The following is a 14,947-nucleotide window of genomic DNA, read 5'->3' as shown; positions in this document are numbered from 1 at the left end:
CCTTCACTTAGGGACAAAGAGACCAGTGGGAACTTCCGACTCCCACAGACCCAGAAGAGCCTCACTCTTAGCCAGGAGGACTCTGGGCAAGCCTCAGGCTTTTCTTTCCCGGTGCCCAGCCTGTGAGGGAGGAGTCAGTGCAGCAACCGTGCCTAATCAGGCTGGGCCCCAGGACACAGAAACTCCTTCATCCAGGCCTGAGGAGGGGTCAGGCCAGGGCTCAGGGAGGGGCCGGGGCAGACACAGAGCCCATCCAGCTGGGACCAGCCCACATTCCTCAGCGGGCCTGGACGGGGTGGGCATGCTCAACAGGAAGCCAAGCCCTTCACGAGAGGGGCTCAGCCGCCATCTGTGCATACAGACAGTGGTTAGCAAAGGGCCTCGGCCAGCAGAGTCAATTGCACAGAAAAAAAAATAGCAAACATTTTGCTTCCTCCTCCTCCCCCATCTCTCCGCACTCTGCTTCCAAAGGGAATGTTGGACTCCTGCTAAGTATTTTTCTCCAGACCAGGGCCAGGCATCCGGAGTCAGCCTTGCTCAGTTGCTGAAGAGAGAATGATGTATGTGGGGGCATTCTTTCTACCCAGGGAGTAGTGGCTTTTCTTCTGAGCCCCAGGCTCCTGCAGCTCCAGCAAAAAAAAAAAAAAAAAAAGAGCCAGAAGAAATGATAACAACCAATAACAACCATCCCCGTATGCTTATATAGCGTAGTGTATTCTGTCCATCTGTTATTTCCTTTGCTCATTCCAGCCACCCTATGAGATAGGGATTCTTTTGTCCCATTTTATAAATAAGCAAACCAAGGCTGAGAAAGGGTGTGTGCCTTGCTCACCACTCACAGTGAATTAGCATGAAAATTGTTTCTGATGAAGGCCTGACTCCAAATGCCCTGGTCTCTCGCTAGCCTGAACTGGCCTCCATCAGGAAGAGCCAGCTTTGAGAGGCTTGAGTCAGTGTTCTAGGAACATTCCAGTTTTGTTTTTTCCTTTTTGCTCTGATCACCTGCTTGCTGAAGAGAATTTGAGAAATGCCCTCAAAAGGGAAAGAAAATTAAAATTACCTGTAATTCTACCACTGTTAGCTAACATGATGGCTGAGGTAGATTTCCTGATAGTTCCTCTGTTACGCACATATACAATCTGGACATCTCTTTTACATACCTGAGATGTTAGTGGACATGGTTTAGGTGCTGGGCCACCTTCCAGCCCCACACTGTGTCCTCAGCCGAACTTGCGGTTCTTCTCTCGATAAGACTTGCTTACATTGAAGTTTCTGGTTCCTGAGGAGGCCATGCACACACACCTTGCTATGTCATGCCCCTGACTTTGTTCATTCAGTTGCCTTCACCAGAGGTCTCTGCCCTCCTGCCTCCCTCCCTCTTTTCTCTCTATTGTCCATCCATACAAGGGTTTAAAAATATCAAATTAACAAAAACTCCAAAGGGACAAAGGGCATACAGTAAAGGATGGGGCTCCTCGCCCCTAACCTCAGTGCCTGTTTCTTGTGTATCTTTCCAGAGACAGTCTATGTACAGGAAAGCACTGACATGTATGTATCCTCTGTGAAACATGCCTGGTAACTATGCCTACTTCTATGACTCACTTTTAACTTCTTGGTTTTGGGATACTGACACTGCAATAGCTGTAGGTCTGCCTCATGCTGTCTAGCAAAGCATCTGATAGCTGTGCCATAATTTATTTAACCAGACCCCTAGTGATGGACATTGACATACTTTCTGGTTTCTTGCTACTACAAACAATGCAACAATAAATATCCTTGTACAAACAACCTTGTGCTTTTGCTCATGGAGGAGAAATTCTACTAGTAGAGCTGCTGGATTAGAAAGCATGAGGATTTTAAATGTTAATATGTTTCACTAAAGTGAAAGTGTTCAGTCGTGTCCTACTTACTCTTTGTGGCCCCATGGACTTTAGCCCCCCTGGTTCCTCTGTCCATGGGATTCTCCAGGCAAGAACACTGCAGTGGGTTGCCATTCCCCTTTCCAGGGGATCTTCCCAACCCAGGGATCAAACTCAGGTCTCCTGCATTGCAGGCAGATTCTTTACCATCTGAGCCACCAGGGAAGCCCATATTTCACTAAAGAGGCTTTCAAACAAATCGATTGACACTCCCACCGATAGAGGACACTGGAAAGGGCCCATCCTACCCTCCTTCCCTCCTCTCTTCACCTGCTTAATGCCTATTCATGCTTTCAGAGTGGTTTCATCCAGGATGCCTAGAAGGACCAGCGCCCCCTGCCCAGGACAGCCAGCACAGCTCTTTGCCTCCATGGGATGACTCTTGGCGGTCACCCCATGTTTGCCTCCACACAGTGCTTTGCATGGTAGACTGTAAGCCTCTCTTTACATATCTGTTTCCCAGCCTAGACTATGAGCTTTTTGAGGGAAGGGCTAAGCTTTAGCCTTGGGCCTGCTTCCTCTAGGTCCCTGGACATCTGTCTTCATGTGTTTGGTGCTCAGTCCCTACCTTCCTTCAGACTGGCTCCCAGGCCCTGCTTAGGCCACATTCCTCCAAGTCTCTGTAAGCGGTTCCTGTCTCCCAGTCCTTAGCTGCTGTGGAAGAACTCCTCTACAATCTGGGTCTTGTTTCTCCTCTTCCTCCCACCGAAAAGCCTAGTGTCCTCCCGTCTGGGCGCCCCCAGGTTTCTCTTGCCTGATCCCTCACTGAGCTGTTGGGAGGCTGACAGCCTGGATTGCCTGTGGCCAGCAGCCCTGAATGGGGTCAAACTGGAACCAGGCTGGACTTTTATGCTGAGGACAAGACCCCTACCTGCTCCTCACCACATTGAGACTGGGCCAGGCACAGAAAAGACATCCCCGCCATGCACACGTACTCCTGCTCTCCCTTCTGAACCTCGGTCTCCTGATGGTTCATCTCCTGGGGTTGATGGGAGGGTCCAGGGACATCACTGAATGTAAAAAGGTCTGGGAAAATCTTATCCAAATGGCAGGGATTATAAAGCCTCACTAACATTCTCCATCCCTCTTTGGGATAGCAAGGTCCAGAGGGCAGAAATAGTATAAGAGGCATGCAGGGGTCAGCAGAAACCTGCAGGAAAGTCTCATTCTGCAGATGTCAGTGCCAAGGCAGGTGGAAAGTATTGCTCAAGGGTCCCAGAACCTGGCTTGCTCCATACCAGGGCAAACAGAAAATAGGACAAAGGGTGTAAGGAGGAGTGGCCAAGGGGATGAAGGAGGGGGCGGGGCCTGAAGAGGCTATGGGTGGGGAGGGGGCTGAAGCCAGGTCACATGCACCTGGGGGTCAGCTCCCTGAGACACCTCCCTCGAGCTCTGAACATAGTCCCTACTCTGAGCCTACCTTGGGGGCGGGACTCATTCATCCTGTCAGCAAAGGTTTCTGGTACTGAGTGCCAGGACTATAGAAATGAGTCAGACACAGAGAGCTCCTGACCATGAGGACTCACAGGGAGAGACGCAGAGAGGAAAGGAGCTGGAGCTATCAAAAAATAATCTTTTCAGGAACTGGCACGTGAACAGGGCTTGTTAGAGAGTAGATGGAATGGACAGGACTGGGAAGGACATTTCAAGTCAGAGATCCAGACACAAATGAATTAATAGAAGGATCTAGCTGGAACAGAGGGTGAGAGAAGGTTGTACCTTAGAACAAGGTAAAGCCTTATGATGGCTCAGCAGTAGCACCAGTTGTGGGGACCACCTCAGGAAGCTGAGGTGCTCTCTTGCAAGATGAAGTGGTTTCTGCTCCAAATCAGTGACTAAAATGGGAGGCTATTTATTTCACATCCAGGAAACCAAGATGTCCAGTGTGATGGGTGGCACCTTCGATGAATACACCAAATAACTTACCCTCAAAAATAACTGCTTTGTGTGTCATGGTCCCCAAAGCCTACTGTTCTAGAACCACAGCAGGAAGTGCCAATAAGGGGTTCACTGATCTGTAAACAAGGGCTTCCCAGGTGGCTTAGTGGTAAAGAATCCACCTGCCAAGCAGGAGATGAGCATTCAGTCTCTGGGTTGGGAAGATCTCCTGGAGAAGGAAATGGCAACCCACTGCAGTATTCTTGCCTGGAGAACCCCAAGGACAGAGGAGCCTGGAGGAGTACAGACCATGGGGTCACAAAGATTCAGACATGATTACTGACTCAAGAACAGCAGCAGCAGCACTGTAAATTGAAATCACCTGACCCTTGGTCATTTGGGGTATCTTGTATGACTAGGAAAACAGGCCCAAAAGTGGGCTATGGTGTTGGTAAGTGTGCCATTTGAGGTTCTTAGTTACAAACAACATAAACCAACTTTAGTTAATTTAAGCAGAATGGTTTTATTGGAAAGCTATGGGGCAACCTGGGGAATTGTCAGAGAGGATAGAAGGTTAGAAACTGGCAGAAACAAGGGAAATGGACAGCCAAGGGCAGGGCCAATCCTGCCCCCTGGGCCACCACCACCCCCAGCACCACAGCAGCACAGGAGCAAATGCTTCAAGACCTGGGTTCCTCTGCTTCCATCCCTCCAAACAGGCACAAAGGTCTTTTGTGCTGAGACTGAGGTGTCAGCTCACACTGTCTGGGCCCTGGGCCTGGGTCTCAGGCCTTGTTGGTGTCTCCAGTTGGGAGAGTCTCACCTCTGGCATGACCTTCCACAGTGACAGGCTCCTCAGACAGGCCCTGGGGAGAGGTCCCTTTCCATGAATGTACCAAGACTGACTAAGGGAAATTGGGGCTGCCGCTCCACAAGGAGCAGGGAGGAAGGCAACTAGGACCTAAGGGGGTTCTTAACACATCTCCTTGTGTGATGCCAGTGAGGGCACCACAAAGGTTAATGTTAGGCCAACTACCACAACCCCACCCAATGGGGGCCCCCAAGGTCTTCTGAGACACCATGACAGCTGAGGTGCTGGCTGAAGGCCAAGGGGGAATAGAGAATGACTGGGAGACGAAGTTATAAATAGCAGCTTGACCAGCTGCAGGAAAAAAGGACTGTGGCTTTCACCACAGGTTTCCATGCTTTCAGTGAGAGAAAAATCCTTTATTTTTTATCAATTGAAAACTTTTTTGGTTTGACTTATTTTGTTAACAGTCATGGAAAAACACTGACACAGAGAAAAATATCAAGCAGATTAACTTAAAAAAAAAAAAGCCCCATTCCTTACTACTTTCTTCCAAGTCCCTTTTCCTCCCCAGAGGCAACCACTGCCATCAGTTAGGTTTGCAGCCTTCCAGACACTTTTATGCATTTTCATATATAGTTTGGTTTTGTAAGGTTTTATTTTATCAATACATCAAGATTGTACATATTGCTCCATGATATGCTTTTTTTACTTAACATTATGTCTTGGAGATCTTTCCATATCAGTGCATACCATTTTTAACTGCTGCATAGTATTAACTCCATACAACTAAAATATCTAACTTGCTCTCAGGGACATGCATCACTTTACATTTTGAAACCAAGCTACTCCCCAAACTGCCCTGAAAAGGCTGCTATTGTTAGATTCACACCCACAGCACAAGTGCTGCCATTTCTTCTCTTTGTAGCCCAAACTAGATATTATCATGAAGAAAAACTATCACTTTCCGATGGACACAATCAGTTTCATTGTTGCGTTAATTTACACTGCACTGATTGCCACTGAGGTTGATCATTAGCAATAGCCAAGCTGTTGATGCTGAAAACAGCTCTCCAACTGTTGGGAGGAGTTTCAATTAGTACAATCACTTAGGAGACCAGTTTGGCAATATCTAGTTAGAATGAAGATGCTCTAACCCTAATATGCCCAAATTTTACCTCCATGTACTTACCCCTAAAGAAATTCACACATATGTACAGAGGAACATCTTTTAATTATGTTCACTGTTGCAAAACACTGGGAAGAAACTAAATGTCCACCAATGAAAGAATAGATAAATAACTGTGGTAAGTGTACAATGGAATATTTAGCATACAGCAGTTAAAAGGCAGGTATCAAAATGACTAAATCTCAGAAACAACGTTGAGTGAAAAAAATAAAACTGCAAAATGATACATTTTAGCAATTATGTCCATTTAAAAAACTCTGTATTGGTTATGGAGATACATACACACATATACATACATATGTACACAAATACACATGCACGCACACACTTCAAAAATGGTAGACAAGAAGTAAACACAGCATTTCCTGGATAGTGCTTACCTCTGTGGAAGAAGATAAAAATAACAGGTGAAGTTCTTCACCTGTACCTGAAAATGTATATTCATTGGAGAGAGAGAGATATCTGAAGCCAATATGGCCAAAGGTTCAAACCTGTTCACTTTATGTGGGTGGGTACCTCTGTTTTTCATAGTACTTGTCTGGCATATATTTCTCTGTTCCTTTTGTGTCACTGTGTTAATGTATACAATCAGCATACAGTTTTAGTTTTTACCCATTCCCTCTGAGACTTGCTTTACTTTCTGAGACTTGCTATTTTCTAAAAGAGGATTTTAACTCCTTCACCTCTACAGTCTGTTTGGATGTGTTCCTACCATCACTATTTTTACTATGCTTTTTCACTGTTTCTTTCCTTCTCATAGACTGACAGAATATTCTTTACTCAAACTTTGCCCCTTTAGTAGTTCAACAGCCATACACTTTACTCCTACTTTTAGAAATAATTACCCTTACTTTTGTTGTTGTTGGAGTCAGTATTTCCAATGAAACTAATTTTTTTTTCCTAGTGGGAACACCAAAAAACCCTATTTTGGAGGCAAATGCAAGAGATCAATTATAAAGTCACTTAGTACCACGGTTTTAGACGAAACCAAACAATTCCACTATACCATGTAAAACCAAAAGGAGAACTTTAATAAGCTTTTACGGCACTGCAATTACAGGAACATTAACCCATAACATGCAACAGAAATGATGATGCCTCTTGGACAAATTTAACAGATAAACTTGACATTACAATCAACAGCAACATATTCTACTGAAAAAAAATGCAACATTTCACTGCTCAGGTTAGAAAATGCATCTTCTTGCTGCAATCTCAAGTAGCACTTAGAAAATTTGGTTTTCCCTTTCTAACCTCTAAAACACAGTATGATTTTTTTAATGCAATCATACACAATCATTTTCACACTGGAAATAATCACAAGGAATCAACAGGTGGAGATTAATCGACTGACTGATTTCATTGCAATGGTTAATTTGGAGAGGGCTCCTGCAGTATTGTGGATTTCAGATGGGGAAAATCATCAGACCAGGAGTAAAAAGCCTTGGTCTTAAAGTGGGGGAGGGAACATGCAGCGGCACACGGGGCAGGTGCCTGACTTCTGAAGCCAGATGGACACGCAAGGCTTGTGGAAATAGTGATGGCATGGCAGCTCTGTCGCCACCTCCCCCTTCGCATATTCACTGCAACAGATGGGGCAACACATCTCCTGCCCCACCGCACTGTGATCTTCCGTGATCAGGATCTCAGGAAGAGTGTCGATGCTCTCCTTGCTGGCTGGTGGATTGGCCACCTCCACATCCACCGCCAGAGACTCCAAGTGTGCCAGGGCAGTTTCCATTGCCTGGGCCAGGCGTTCTTCAAGTGCCATGTATGTGAGGAACTGAGGATCCACATAGGAAATGGCTTCGGCTACCCCCAACCCATCCGCAAATCCATCGAAGAGGCTCCAATCCACTTCAAGGTCTTCACTGACACTGGAGTCATCTTCAAGGTTATTGTTGCCATCCAGCATGAAGACACCAGGCTGCAGAAACTCCTGACCAGAATCATTATCCCCCTCACTGCTGCTCTCGTTTTCATTGTATTGGAGCCAAGAAACTTCTCCTTCTTCAGGGGATGCCCTTTCCTCTTCCTGGAGAGATGGCCCTCGAACTTCTTCAAGTTCATTGCTGCCACTGCTGCCAGCACTGGCACCAGCACTGGCATTCACTCTGGCTTGCTCAGCTTCAAGCTCTTCTTTTCCTGGCAGAGTCTCCCAGCTCTCACCGCTGGATGACAGATTTTGCTCCCGGCCACGATACTTGCGACGCAGAGCCGCAGTCCACTCTTTGTCACTGTCAGAGTCTTCTTCAAAGTATTTGTAGTAGTCATCACTGTATGTCCAGAAGTCGGGGTCGGCCATGGTTCGTCGCCGTCTAGGCACCTTGTCGGGCTTCACTTGGTCACTCCTGGCTTCCCTCTTGTCTTCAGGGTACTTCGGCTCAGGGTAGCCACTTGAACCCTCACCTCTGCTCCTTCTTGCCAGGCCATCCAAGTGGCCTTCATCAGCGCTGGCAGTCTCCCTCCACCTGGAAGTGCTATGTGGCATATCATCATCATCATCGGTATCAAAAAAGATTTTTGGTTTCACGCAGTTGGGACTTGCCAGATTTCTAATTTTGGGCCTCACCACTGGTTCCTCTGCACTCTTTGGAGTGTTTTCCCCACCACAAATACTCACAGGAGCCCTGCTGGGACATGCAGGTAAATTCGGCTCCTGTCTCTCCCTCTCCAGGTTGTTGCTGTTTGTGACCACCTTGCCTTCAGCAGAAGACGGCTGAGAGGCCATGCTATTTGGCTGCAGGAACTCAGCTCTGCTAGCAGAGGACCGTGCTGCAGGGGCTGGGTCTAACTTCTCAAGCTCCTCTCTCACGTCATGGTTAAAACTAGAGAACTGAGAGGCCACCCCAGCCAGAGACCTTGCCCCCTTCTCCGGGTCATACAGCTTATCATCTTTAAACTTGCCAGTTTTCCCTCTCACTGGCACTCGCTCAACAGGCCCAGCCCCCTCCTCCTCACTATCATCTGCCCCGAAACAGTCAACATGTCCATAAGCCATTCCTCTTCTGCTCCCCGAAGCCCTGTACTCTCTGGGCGGGTACCTGGAGTAGTCCTCATTATCAGCATTCAGGCTGGTTCCTGAGCTCTCGCTGTCATCCCAACTACGACGAGTGGTGGAAAACGGTGATCGGCTCCTCTTGGTGGTTTGACTGGGGGCTGATCTGTGCATTGGGACTTTGGATGGCGTCTTTCTCTGGCTGGAAATCCTTTCTTTCTGGCTCGTGGATGGCCTGAAACTGACATAAGCATGCCTTCTTCCATACCTCCTGCCTGTATTGGACTGACACCCTCCTGCTGGCTTGGGCCAGATAGGCTTGCTAGATTCCTGACCCATTTGCTCTATTTAGGAGGGTTTCCAATATGGCTGGGGATTGAGTGGGAAGGCTCCTGCTCCCTGCACACACTTTGGAGATGGAAAGGTCAAATCAGTTCAGAGTAAAGGAGCAGGGAGATTTATTTTCACTTCAGCAGGTAAAAAAATAAAAAAGAATAAGGGGCCTTTAAAATTAGTTTCACTTTCTTCTAAGGCCTGGAATAGCATTCAAGTGACCGTCAGGTGTAGACTTGGAACACATTTGTAATGTTGGCAAAATGCTTACAAAACTGGGTTTGTAAGAAAGCCAGACTTATGGGAGAATCTGATGGAAGATGGAGGGTGACTGGACGTTTAGAAGGTGGGTGAAACACTGGAATTGTGCCAACATGGGAAGAGGAAAGATGGCTGTGGTTTTTTTTATGGGGTGCCTGCATTTTTCTGAGCCCTGTAGACATACAGGAGAAATGCAAATTGGAATAGAGTGGAAAATATAGATCACCATCACTATGTATGTGAGAGGGCCTAGTGTCTGTCAGGAGGAGCAGGACAGGTGGAAGGGGGACCAGCAATCATGAAGAGGAAAGATTCCTGTGTTTGTAGAGGGAAAGGGCTGGTGACGCACATGGGAAAAGGCATGACTGTTGGGCAGAATGAGACCCATTGTGAATGTGGGTATGAAAATGACAGGCATGGTGTGGCTTCAGAGGAGAGGGGCATGTGAACGTATGATAGAAAGAGAATGTGCATGTGGTTCTGATGTGTGATGGCTGGAGCTCTAGGGAGGGATGCCTATGTTTATGTGTCTGCGGCAGGCCAGGAGGAGTATAGTGGCATTGGATGGAGCGTCCTTCAGTTTGTGTGTGTGTTCATCAAAATGGGAGGCAACAATAGAGAAGTGTCAGTGTGAACAAATGCATCAATGGGGAGACAGCACTGGAGAGGGACATGCATGTGGCAGGTGGGTGGGCACCAGCAATCAAAGAACATCTGTATTCATGGATGTGGAGACAGGAAGGGGGGATGTTCCAAGTTGGGATTTATGTGAATGTGTGTGTGTGCATGGCAGGGACCAGTGAAGGAGACTGTCTCGACACATGTAGCAGACAGGGAGCACCTGAGAGGGGTACGTGAAAGAGAGTGTGGGTGAGTATGCATGTAAGTGGTGTAGGAAAAAGGAACCAGCAATCCAAGGATATCCTTATGTGTGTCAGTGGCAGGCAAGGGGTAAGGCCTCACAGAGGGTGTGTGTGTGTGTGTGGGTGTGTGTGTGTTGTGTTGTGTTGTATTCCCACTAGAGCATGCAGAGGCACAGGGAGGAGGGGAGGTATGTTTGTGGAAGGTGGTGAGAGGCAGGAAAGGCACCGGAGGGTGGGAGGCTGTGTGTCTCTCAGTCATTCTGTGTCTCTCTCAGGGGAAGGCACTGGGGAGTGTGACAATGTCTGAGAGGGTGTCTGTACATGTGTGTCCAAGCATGTGGGGGGGGGAGGGGACACTCAGAAACCTTGAGTATGGGGGGCAGCGGTAAGGCAACTGCATTGGAAGGTTTTGGGCATGCGTGTGTGCGTGTGTGTGTGCGCACGCACGCACGCGTGCGTCCGGCTGCACACACCCGTGTATGTATGGGCATGTGCGTGTGTGTCCCTGTGCGTGCACGCAAGACACTAGGATGGGAGGGGGTCCGCAATGTCATAATGAGAGGGGGAAACGTTTATCAGCTCAAATGGTAGATCCAAATCAATGTGGCAGGGAAGGGGGAAAAAAGAAAGGGAGTGTGGGGATACAGTTTTCCCTGGGAATGATTTGTTTTTCTGACAGCATTTCTTTTCCTGGAACAACATATTTGCCTAAAAACTTCATCCTTTACCATTCATTAAAACAACTGAAAAATGGGGAAAGAAAGGCCACGAATCGCTCCACAGAGGAGCCAAGAAGGGAGGCAGGAGGAGAGGGGAGGACAGGCAGAGAGGGCCGCGACCACCGCTCCCCTCTTGAACAGCGACTCAAGCCACTCGAGCTGGGGCCGGGCCATACGTAAGGAGCCAGGGATGGAGGATGAGTCCTAAATCCGGCCAATGGAGGACACAGGCCTCCCTCTTAGGTCAGGTCCCGCGTCCGCCCCACCCCTTCCCGAGGGGTGAGCCCGAAAATCCGTTCGCTAGAGCCCCCCACCCCCACATCCTTACCCTGGCGCCCGGCCACTCGCCCTCACGCTCGGCCACTGGCCCCACCGTCATGTCTGAAGAGATCGAGGAAATAAAGTCTTTCACTCACCCAGTCGCGACCCCGCACGCTCTCGGGAAGAACAGATCTCTCGGACCTCCAACCGCCACGACCGCCAGAGCCGCTGCTCCCGGGGCTCCAGCTCCTCCCCCTCCAGACAGCAGTGGGGCAGGCGCGACTGCGGCGGCGGAAGTGATTGTGGCGTCGCGGCGGCCCGCCCCCTTGATGTGGCGGGGGCGGCAGCTGCTCTCAACAAATCAGGGTGGGCCCGAAAGCATTATTTCATTTGAAATGATGAAATCGTCAAGGATACCGAAAAGGACAGCGAAAAATGTAACCAACAGCCAGCTGTAACAAATGTTAAACATTTAGTCACATCCCCTTCTGTTCTGGGGTTTGCATGGTTGCTGTCCTTGCTGTCTGATATAAAGTGAAATCTGCAAATTCCTTCTGATTCATTCCGATGTAAAGGAATCATATTAATGTACCCTATCCTATGTTCTGTGTTATGGTTTGTGGTGGAAGTATCACTGTATTTAGGGTTGCGGTCAGCAGAAAATTTTTTAACCTGGTGGTTGAAGCAAACTGAACTGTTTATCATACAATTTGTTGCTGTTAATCGAGCTTCTCTATCCAGAAGAAATGATCAGTCATTGGAGCACAACATAACTTCACATTCTTGTAATTGCATTGCCCTTTAAAATATTATAGCTATGCCTTTTGGATTTACACAATTTTACCGAACTCCAAAGTCTTTTTATATGTTGCTCTTTACATGTATCTCTAATACTTGCATCAAATGTAAGACCTTTGTTCATGACAATAGGAAAGCTTTGTTCTTTACTGGCAATAAAATGCATAATAGAAGAACAAGGAGTTTTAGGGGTAATAACAGAATAGAAATAAGATGTATAACTTTCAAACCACTGAAGAAATAGCATGTAGAACAAAGAAAAAAATTCATTCTTACAAAACGCAGAAATGGGATGAGAGGCAACAAGAAAGTATGTTAAAAAGGGAGGGGGGGCAGAAATAAATCCAGATATATCAGTATGTACTATGGGTTAACGTCTCCCATAAAAAATGTAAAAGCAAACTCTCAATTTAAGCATTTAGTTTTCAGAAATCCAATTATATGCTGTTTATATGTTTCACCTAGGGCAGAAATAAGAATGGAAAATATATTTTCCAGTGAAATACCAGCAGAAAGAAGGGAAAGAAAAAGGTAGAGAAGGAAAGATGGGGGGAGGGGAAAGAATAATTTTAGAAAGGAGAAAAGAGAAGGAAAGAAGTAAGGAGACATGTAGCAATGTTAATATCAGAAAAATTAAGAACTCAAAGTAAAAAGCATTAAAAAAAAATCATGTTGTTTCATTCACCAAGAAGATATAACCACTAAAATTTATACACCAAATAATGTAATTTTAAAATACATGCGGTAAATATTGCTAGAAATATAGAAATCAGAGAGTCTGCAATTATAGTGGAAGACTTAACCACACTTATTTTGGTATAGATAGAGTGAATAGACTGCAAAATAAATAGGAATATAGAGAGATTCCACAACCCAATTAATAAGCCTCATCTGATGTATATGTATTTTTGTACTCAAGAAATAATGTATTTTTGTTAAAATATTTAAAATATTTCAAACATAAAGTACAGAGAATAAAATGTACATTTGCCCACATGTACTTGTTACACAGACCAAGCATATTTTATTCTGTTTGGATCCTCAGATTCTTCTGTTTTTTAAACAAAATATTATGGTTGAATCTCTCACTTTATCCTATTCATCTTACCTCTTTTTCCCAAAAAAGAACCATTTGGATGTCTCTTTCTTGTGCATGCTTTTTATTTTTTTATATGTATGTATTTATTTCTTACCAATATATATTATTGTTTCATGTATTTTACATTATGTGAATAGCATAATAAATACATCCCTTGGAAACAAATTTTCATTTAATATTTTTTGGAAGTTAGCAATTTGATTCATTTAGATCTAGATCATACACTTTAACTAATGAATACGATTGTATCAATTTTCTGATATGATATTACTATAATATATCATTGTATGGACTTCTGTTACATGGATTATCTAATTTCTTTATCTTTTTGCCTGCTGATGAACTTGGATTGTTCCTGTTTTGTGCAATTATAAGTGAAGATTTAATGAACATCTTGGCTATGTCTCCTCATGCCCATATTGAAGAGTTTCTCTGAGGCAGTACTTTGCAACTGGGTAATGGGGTTTCTGATATATTGATTCCCTTAACCCTCTAGAAAGATGGGCCTGGCTTTACCCAGCTGCTGCCCTGGGGCTGTTCCCTCTGGCTAAGAGTAGGCTGTCTCTTCCTTGCAGTGAGCTGGTAGACGTAGTAGCATTTTTAACATGCTCTGATGTGGAAAGGATTGGAAAAAGCTACTCTAGTGTATGTGTTTTGAAGTAGAATTTCTGGGTCAAAGGATATGCAGTAGGTAACTAATGCTGTGTAACAAATTGCCTCAAAACTTGGAAGTTTAAGACAACAGACAATTATTATATCACAGTTTCACAGATCACAAACCTATACATGGCTTAGCTGGGTGCCTCTAGCTCCAAGTCTCTCATGAAGTGGCACTCAAGCTGTCATCTGGGCTGCAGTCGGATTCGCAGGGAAAATTGTTGTAGGAGGTCCACATCCAAGGTCTTTACATGGCTGTTGGAAGGCCTCAGAAGATCCACTGCCAAGCTTGCTCACTCACATGGTTGCTGTCTGGCTTCAATTCCTTGTCATGTGGGCCTAGCCATAGGCTTCCTAAGTCTCCTCACAACCTGGCAGTTGGTGAAAGAGAGCCAGAGAGCAACTAAGATGGAAGATACAGTTCTTTTATGACAAGTCAAAAGTGACATCCCAACACTTTTGCCATATCCTATTTATTAAAAGTAAGTCAGAGAATTTGTCCACCTAAGATATCAAATTTGTAGGCATGGAATTGTTCATAATTAATATCTTTATTATCCTTTTAGTGTCCACAGGATCAGTAGTGATGGCTCCTCTTTCATTTTTGATATTATTAATTTTTTCTTCTCTCCCTTTTTCTTGGTCACCCTGGCTAGAGACTTACTAATTTTGTTGATCTTTTCAAAAAATCATCTTTTGGTTTAATTGATATTCTATATTGCTCTATTTTTTCATTTATTTCTGCTACTTTATTATTTCTTTTCTTCTGCTTACTTTGGGTATAATATGCTCTCTTTTTGTAGTTTCTTAATGGTGGAAACTTACATTATTGATTTTAGATCTTTCTCCATTTCTAATGTATGCTTTCAATATTATAAGTTTCTCTCTAAGCACTGTTTTTACTGTATCCCACAAATTTTGGTAAATTCTAGTTTAATTTTTATTTATTTCAAACTTAAAAAAATTTCTCTTGAGACTTCTTCTGAATCCATGTGTTATTTAGAAGTGTGTTGTTTAATCTTCAAATATTTTGAGATTTTCCAGCTATCTTTCTGTTATTGATTTGTAATTTAATTCTGCTGTGGTCTGAGAACACACTGTGCATGATGTCTAATGTTTTAAATTTGTTAAGATGTGTTTTATCACCCAGGATATGGTCTATCT

At 45.1% G+C, this 14,947-nt stretch overlaps 1 protein-coding gene across 2 annotated transcripts; it reads right to left on the bottom strand.

Moving 5' to 3' along the window:
- Positions 1-6,804: 6,804 nt before the first annotated feature.
- PJA1 (praja ring finger ubiquitin ligase 1) lies at positions 6,805-11,510 on the bottom strand. Of its 2 annotated transcripts, none has more exons than XM_061136266.1 (2): positions 11,385-11,510; positions 6,805-9,033 (listed from the first exon to the last, which is right to left on the bottom strand). In XM_061136266.1, the coding sequence occupies exon 2, from the start codon at positions 8,964-8,966 to the stop codon at positions 7,245-7,247; it is 1,722 nt and encodes a 573-aa protein (XP_060992249.1). In that variant the 5' UTR covers positions 8,967-9,033; positions 11,385-11,510; the 3' UTR covers positions 6,805-7,244. The 2 variants fall into 2 exon arrangements, with proteins under 2 accessions (XP_060992249.1, XP_060992250.1); XM_061136267.1 differs by lacking the exon at positions 11,385-11,510 and having other exon boundaries at positions 6,805-8,274; positions 8,839-9,131.
- Positions 11,511-14,947: the final 3,437 nt, after the last annotated feature.

The sequence above is a fragment of the Dama dama genome, chromosome X (assembly GCF_033118175.1).
Source record: "Dama dama isolate Ldn47 chromosome X, ASM3311817v1, whole genome shotgun sequence".
NCBI lineage: Eukaryota > Metazoa > Chordata > Mammalia > Artiodactyla > Cervidae > Dama > Dama dama.
Note: the sequence above shows the minus strand (reverse complement) of the source record. Positions and strands in the feature narration are given on the sequence as shown.

Bases quoted from the DNA above. Each gene is read 5' to 3' on its own strand.
- PJA1 (XM_061136266.1), bottom strand. From the start codon at position 8,966: ATGCACAGATCAGCCCCCAGTCAAACCACCAAGAGGAGCCGATCACCG.